The sequence below is a fragment of the Frankliniella occidentalis genome, unplaced genomic scaffold (genome assembly GCF_000697945.3).
Source record: "Frankliniella occidentalis isolate FOCC.00 unplaced genomic scaffold, Focc_3.1 Scaffold62, whole genome shotgun sequence".
NCBI classification, from domain to species: Eukaryota; Metazoa; Arthropoda; class Insecta; order Thysanoptera; family Thripidae; genus Frankliniella; species Frankliniella occidentalis.
The window spans coordinates 984,102-991,652 of NW_026267192.1; the positions used below are offsets into that span (position 1 = coordinate 984,102).

Here is a 7,551-nt window from a genome sequence, read left to right on the forward strand (position 1 = left end):
CCCCGTGCACTCCCGCAGCGAGACACAACACTGACAGCAAAGTGCCAGGTTGTTTAGCCCTGAAGCACAGCGGAGAACTCGAGGCAAAACATTACGTCAAAACAGCGCCGTACCTCCAGTATATGTAGGGGCGAAATCTGGATTTTGCCACCACAATCTCACTGTTGAAAATATAGCTAGCGTGAATTATATCGTAAAAATAGTCCGTCACTTTTTCTAAACGGATTCTTTGTATTTGTAAACAAAAGAATACTTTGTGACTCGACAGGTAACTGAGAAAACGATCCCGCACCATATTTGAAAGAAGGCCCCTAACATCTCTTTGTAAATTGACACAATCAAATCAAGAGGTTAGTTTGATGTTGTACCACAACGGACCAAAAAGAGAACGACATTGGTAAATCATATCTCCCTCTCGATATCAAGATGATCTCACACCGGTATCGAGGTATCGCTCAGGGATGTCTGCGCCGTGGCGCCTCCCGTCTCGTACACCCAGAAAATGGTATCCTTCAACCAAGGAAATTTCTTTTTAAAAAATATACAAGGTAACGTTTTGACCTTGGTTCAAGGTTTTTCCGTTATTTTAAAGGTAATTAAGTTGATTTAGAGAAATTGTGACATTGATTTAACGCAGTTTGCCTTAAGTCAAAGACAACTTTCCTGGTACTTTTGGTACGCATTTAGCCTTGTTTCAAGGATGCCATTTTCTTGGTGTAGGCGCGCTACGGTGAGGGTGCTGCTGCTTGGGCCCTTGAGCTGTAACCGAGGCTGTAACGCCTGACGGGTGGGCGGCGCTGCGTGCAAGGCTGCAAGGCCCCGCGAGACCTGCTCGTGTGGTCGCGGCGGAGATTAGCGCCGCCATGACGACCTTATTCCTCTGTAAGCCCCGGTACTTACACCTCTCTCTCTCTCTGCCCTTTACAGAACCAAGACTCGGTGCTGATCGACGGAACGTGCCAGATCCCGGACCCGCTGTACAAGCTAATTGGCAGCATCGTGTGCTTCTACATCCCGCTGGGCGTGATGCTGCTCACCTACGCGCTCACCGTGCGCCTGCTCGCGCTCCAGCAGCAGAGCCTCTGCGGCGGCAAGGGCTGGAGCCCCGGCTGGATCCCCTCGGCTGGGCCCACGCCAGGTGAGGAACAGAACGCCGTGCCAAAATAATATCCGCGTTGCAAAATTTCGTAAAAAAACAAATTCACAACAAAAGAAATAAATTCTTACAAAAACGTAATAGAAGTGGTTTGGGTATACAAAAGGTAATCAGGTGTACAAATATTTGGTCACCAATTATGGTTATAACTGCACCCAAAAAAACGAGGTTCTTGAACCAAGTAGTAAATATCCTTGGAACAAGACAATTTCCTAGCACAGGTAGCACAGGAAAATGACTTTTTCCAAGGACATTTACTTGATTCAAGAACCTTGTTTTCTGGGTGTGGTAATTCGTAGTTAGTCATTAGGACAAAAACGCAGGCGGGAACAAGTAGCTTTGTTTCCGAATAGATTTCAGCCGTAGAATAAGCCATACCTCCCTCCGCCCTATTTTACAAACACACACATACACAGACACACCTGTAAGGATCATACGCATACGTCGCCCCGACTGGCTGGGCACCGGGCCGAGAGCCCCTTTGTTGCTACCACCTCTATCCCTACCCAGACTCGGACTGGAGCTGGGGCCCTTTTGTCCCCAAGACAAAGCCCTACATTTATTTCACACAATCCTCCTCCTGCTTCTCATGAAAGAGCCCACGCTCCCCTGACCAGTTCTTATGGAACAGCGCCCGCCTCGAGCGCGTGCCCACCTTGCATTAGTGTCAATGAACTTCTTGTGTGCAGCCTCGCGCCCTCGCGTGGAAACTGCCTTGAGGCGCTGGCTGGGGTGGCGGCAGAATCTCTCATGGCTACTGCTGGGTCGTTTCGTATACCCAACAGCACTGTTTTATCAGCATTCCTATAGAAGAATATTAGGATCATCGACCCGGGTAAAAACTCCTAATTAGTCAGTTTTTAACTCAAAACAGTTCAAAATTACAAAACATTTACTTTTAAAAAAAGGGGAACCAGCGTTACTTTGAAATAGTCAAACACTTAACGTGTGCAACGTAGTATGCTAATTAATCACTTGCACGTGCAAGCTAGTTGAACAGTGTATTTCTCTGTGCATTTTTCCCTCGAACCCGGGCTGTCGCTGTGCGGCTCGCCCGTTCGTGCCGCGCGGTCGGTATGCGGCGCGGGCCGCACACGACGCGCCCGGACAATAATAATAAACGCGCTCTGCATGTTGATTTTAGATGCCCGGGACAAGAATAACATTAAACATTAAACAGGGCAAAACGAGGAAAAAGAGAGCCGAGCGGCGGCGTGTTTGCCTGCGCTGCGCGCGCTGCGCGCGCTGCGCGCGCTGCGCGTGTGCGTGGTTATTTGCCAAGTCCGGCCGGCAGCACGGCGCCCCACTCCGTCGGACTGGCGGGGCCCGGCTGTGAAATCCCGGCTGTGGAGCTCGGCTGTGGAGCCCGGCTGTGGAGCCCAGCTGTGGAGCCCAGCTGTGGTGGAGCCCATCTGTGGAGCCCGGCCGTGAAGCCCTGGTGTGGTGCCCGGCAGTGAAGCCCGGCTGTGAAGCCCGGCTGTGAAGCCCGGCTGTGAAGCCCGGCCTTGGAGCCCGGCTGTGAAGCTCGGCTGTGGAGCTCGGCTGTAGAGCCCGGCTGTGGTGCCCGGTTGTGGTGCCCGGTTGTGGTGCCCGGCTGTGGAGCCCGGCTGTGGAGCCCGGCGTAGCCGGAGCCCCTGCCAGCCGGCGCGTAGGCAGACCCGCACAGCACGGCTGCGCGCCTGCCGGCCTATGCGCGCGTGGTCGGGCGCTCTGCGCTCTTCACAGAACAGTAATACCCCACGTCCCACGTCTGTGTTGACGTACAGGTTTTCGATCCGGCAGTGCCATCCTCGCATCTTCTTTATATTATGTATAAGATCTACTACGTCTGCGCTATTAAAACTACTCCACCTATCATCATTATTATTTCTTTGGCCGGTCTGTTGCTGTAGTTGATGAGGGTAAAAATAATTGGTTGTTGGGTCTGGGCGGGAGGACGCGGCTCGGCCGGCTCGGCCACAACAGGCGGTGCCCTCAATTGGCTCACCCACTTGAGGCTCGGCTGCTCGAGGCCCGGCCGCGCCACGCCCCGGCCCTAATTTAGTCGCTGATCCTCCGCCATCGGATTGGAAGGGGAATAGTAAGAGGAGACAGGAGGACCCCGCAGAGCAGGGGTCACGTGGGGGCGGGGGGAGGGAGAAGGAGGGGTGGTATGAGGGGAATAAAAGGGGGAGCTGCCGGCTGCTGTAGGACAGCGACATCCAGCGAGGTCGGGGCAGAGCTAGGGGACAGCCGGGGGACAGCAGCAGAGGCCACCGAGCAGGCTGCGAGATCAAGCGAAAGGTCAGGGGGACAGAAGCAACGACTAAGGATCATCCCAGGCGCGCCGCGCGCGCGCAGCCGTGCACCACTCCCTAACCCCCGGCCCGACCGCCCGACCGCCCGACCGCGCCGCGATCAGAGAGCCGCGAGACCCTACGTGACGGCGACGTACACCCAGTCGAGAGGCCTCTACCCGGCTGCACGTCAGCCCTCGCCTCGGCCCTCGCCTCCCCCAACCCCACGCCACAGGGGAGCCTTGAAGCCGACGAGCCTCCCTCTGATTGCCCCTATTATTCTTTGAATTCCCCGCCGAGTGCTGGTTTGCAGACGGCAGTGCCACCCCCCACCACGGCTAAGGGCGGAGCGGGGGCGTGGCGCGGCTCTTGTGGGAGAGGAGATATGCTGCGATGGTGAAATCGGCATGGAAGGGAGGGAGGAGCGGGAGGGGTGGCGCTGAGAGGTGCATGGGGCCCTCGCGGACGGCGCGGTCTCTTCTGAACCTCGTTTATCCCTCCCTACCCTGAGTGAGCAGAGGTGGGGCATGATAATTCCCCCCCCCCCTCCACTATCAGCATCCACCACTCAGCAATTGACCTCGCCCAATTCCGTTGGAAAGAGCAGCCTGTTCGCGGTTGGCGTGGTAGGAGAGTCTTTTAGTTGGGGTTCGGGTTCAGCCGTGGGCTTGCGGTTATTCTAGTCGAGTAAAGTCGTTGCACAAGAGGCGGGTGGATGTGCGGGCTGCACGCCGTGGTTCGGGCGGCTGCGGTCGTGCGGTATACCCCTCGTCTCGAGCGCTCATTGTGACTCTGTGGGTGTGTGTTCCAGGCATGGAGCGGCGCAAGTGGCGGCGCCTGCTCAACAACCGCGGGCCGGGCCCGCCGTCGGCGTGCTCCACGCCCCAGCACATGCAGCACATCGCGTCCACCGACACGGAGCTCACCACCTTGGACACGCACGAGCTCTGGCTTCCGGAGAGCTCCGTGCCCGAGCCCACGCCCTCCACCATGTCCGCCCTGCACCAGTTTGGCGTCGAGATGCTCAAACTGTCGCGGGGGCTGGGCGCGCCGGGCGGTGGCGAGGCGGGCGGCTCCGGCGGCGAGGAGGAGGACGAGGATGACGAGGACGACGAGCACCACCTGCACCGTGACATGCCACGGGGCCACGGCCTGCCGCTGCCCCTGCCCCTGCCGCTCCCGGGCCTCGGCCTGGTCACGCGCGCGCGCAGCGACAGCTTCCGGTGAGTTATCGGCCTGCGCCCTTGACCTTGGCAGGAGTGGATGACGTGCTCGACACCACATTCCCAGTTGACGTCACGGAGTTCTGAAAGCCGCTTCCCCGTTTGCAGGGAGAAGTCGGCGACCTCGCCGACACCCTCGGTGCACTCGGTGAGCCTCGGCGAGTCTGCGCTCAACACCCCGCCCGCGCGGCGGCACGACTCTGCCCACCGACACCAGCACCGTCACCACCACCTCCAGGACGACAACGCCCACGACTCCACCGCAGAGGAGGACGGCGAGGACGCGTCTCTCGTGCGGCGGCGGACGCACAGCTTCCACGAGCAGAGGGGCCACCGGGTGCGGCAGGATGGTGGGGTCACCCTGGCCGTGCCGCAGCTCAATGCCCCCGAGACCCCGAGGGATCCCCCGCGGATGTCCGCCGCCGCCACCGCCGCCGCGCCTGCCCGGAGCTCGACGCGGAGCTCGACCCGCAGCCTTGGCCGCAGCCCCGAACCCACGTTGCCGTTGCCGCCGCCATGCACCTGCCCGTACTTCGGGGAGGGCGCGGACAAGCGGGCGGCGGGCGCGCGCAGCAGCGAGATCATCATCGTGCCCTCGAGCGACGGCGCCGGCCTCGACACCAACAAGCTGCACTCCAGCCTGCGCCAGCACCTCAGCAAGAGCTGCGACATCCCCAAGGGCCCCGCGCCGGCGGGCGCCGCCCCAGGGCCACCCGCCACCCCCGTCAAGATGAACAACATGGTGGTCACGTGGGAGCCCCGGGGGCCGGCGCTGCGCTCCAGCCTCAACGGGCTCAGCGGGGGCGGCGGTGGCGGTGGCGGTGGCGGCTGCCCTGGCAACGGGGGCGGCAGCGGCGGGAGCGTGAGGACGACCCTGGTGGCCGCCCCCAGCAGCAGCACCGAGTCGTCCCCGAGCCACCGGGGGATGGGCACGCCCAGCCACCGACTGCCGCTGCTGCGCCGCGCCGCCACCGTCCGCTACCCCAACAACGGCGTGAGCCACTTCGCCAAGGAGGACTCGATGGCGCTGCGCTACAGCTCGTCCAGCCTCTCCCGCACGGCCACCGTGCGCAGCCACCACTCGCGCAACTCGTCCGTCATGTCCAGGACGTCCTCGCGCCACGGCCGCATCATCCGGCTCGAGCAGAAGGCCACCAAGGTGCTCGGGGTCGTCTTCTTCACCTTCGTCATCCTGTGGGCGCCCTTCTTCGTGCTCAACCTGGTGCCGTCGCTCTGCGGGCTGGACTGCGAGCGCGACATCCACCAGGCTGTCTTCGACTGTGCCACGTGGCTGGGGTACGCCTCGTCCATGGTCAACCCCATCTTCTACACCATCTTCAACAAGGTGTTCCGCCAAGCCTTCAAGAAGGTGCTCATGTGCCGCTACAAGAGCAAGTCGTGGAACCGATGACATGAGAGCGGCGTGGGGCTGCGGCGGCAGGCCAACGTAAGGGCGTCCATAGCCATCCCCAGGGGGCCCTCGAGGGGCGCGGCCCGGGTGCCCCCCACGACGACCACACGTCTCTAGGACACTCCCGGTAGAGTTAACATGCAAAAATTTATTGTTGCTACGTCACGATATAAATTTCAATTTACCAGCGAATATCGCTCTCACGTAAAATAACGCGTGAATCCTTGGTATGTTCTCGGTTCTGTTCAAAAATTATTTTGTTTACCTAAACAAATCGAAGTGACGTAGTAGAAATAAGTTTCTGACTAACATGACAGGAGTACGCTGAAATAAATCTACCTACTAAATGTTGGTCCTCAACGGTTGTGCTGAAAGACTCGTCTGCTGCCCGCAGTCCCCCGCTGCTAACATACAAATACAAAAGAACCCTTTTTTATATTAAAAATATAGTGCATTGCTAGAAACGCTGGGAATGACAAATCAGTAGGCATCCTGCCTTACGCCGGAATCTTAAAGTGTTTGTGGCAAACCTAGTTTAGTTAGAGGTTTAGTTATGTAATCAAGATTGTAAACAGCTACTCGACGATTACTTCAAATTTCAAAAACAGAAGTCTGTCTTGCCACGGCATTGTATAGTATTATTTTATGGCATTAGTGTGGATTCAGAGTTCACGAAACGCAAGCGTTATTTTCACGACAGGCGTGATTTTCACGCTTCGTAAGCTTCACGCAGCCAATCAGGAATCGACTTTCATCACGCCGGGCGTGAAAATCACGCTTTGCGTGAGAATCACGCGCGCTTTTAGGGAACTCTGAATCCACCTTAATGCATTTAAAGAAGCCGATTGCCAAAAAGACTTGAAAGGAAGGGTTGGCGAAATCTGTGATAGATGTCAACAGTGCCAACACTGCCCAAACGAGGTGCCCGGAAACCAGTTCGGAGCGCTAGCCAAACCGTTGTGTAAAAGGGAATAACAAGAATTCAGGACTGTGGTTTGAAAAAGATACAGAATAATGAATAAGTATAAATCATGATTATGATATTTTGACAATCACGATATAGATGAATTTTCCCTAGTCTTTCAATCAGAGAATTATATGTGCCATACTTAGAGTTACGATTAACAATTTGACTGAAAGGGTTTAGACTGATGCAGCGAATGTGCAACTCCTGATAAACTTTATGACGTAACACTAGGTTCGCTACCCGCCAATCAAAGTCTCGCCCTTCGGCTGACACTAAATAAGAATCGTGTCAGAGTTTAAGCGATAGAAAACTTCCAATCGAAATTTAGGTCAGTTTTGAAACGGCGCAGATCTGCCAGTGTGATGCATCACTGGATGGGGATGGGCTGAGGCGGCCCGCCCCCCGCCCCGCAGCCAAAGGACACACATGATTAATTTGCTGATTGAATGGGGCAGCGAGCTTCTCTTTAATTGAGCGGGCTGGCTCATTATTCGCTGTTGTATCTGTGTGCGTGTGTG

At 57.1% G+C, this 7,551-nt stretch overlaps 1 protein-coding gene across 1 annotated transcript in view; it reads left to right on the forward strand.

The window, feature by feature from the left end:
• Positions 1-7,545, forward strand: part of LOC113204846 (alpha-2B adrenergic receptor) — a gene marked incomplete at its 5' end in the record, with an annotated part of 160,657 nt that extends 153,112 nt beyond the window's left edge. The window contains 3 exons of the mRNA XM_052267991.1: positions 928-1,138; positions 4,244-4,655; positions 4,764-7,545. Of these exons, the coding sequence (XP_052123951.1) occupies positions 928-1,138; positions 4,244-4,655; positions 4,764-6,066 (1,926 nt within the window). The remainder of the gene's footprint in view (positions 1-927; positions 1,139-4,243; positions 4,656-4,763) is intronic.
• Positions 7,546-7,551: the final 6 nt, after the last annotated feature.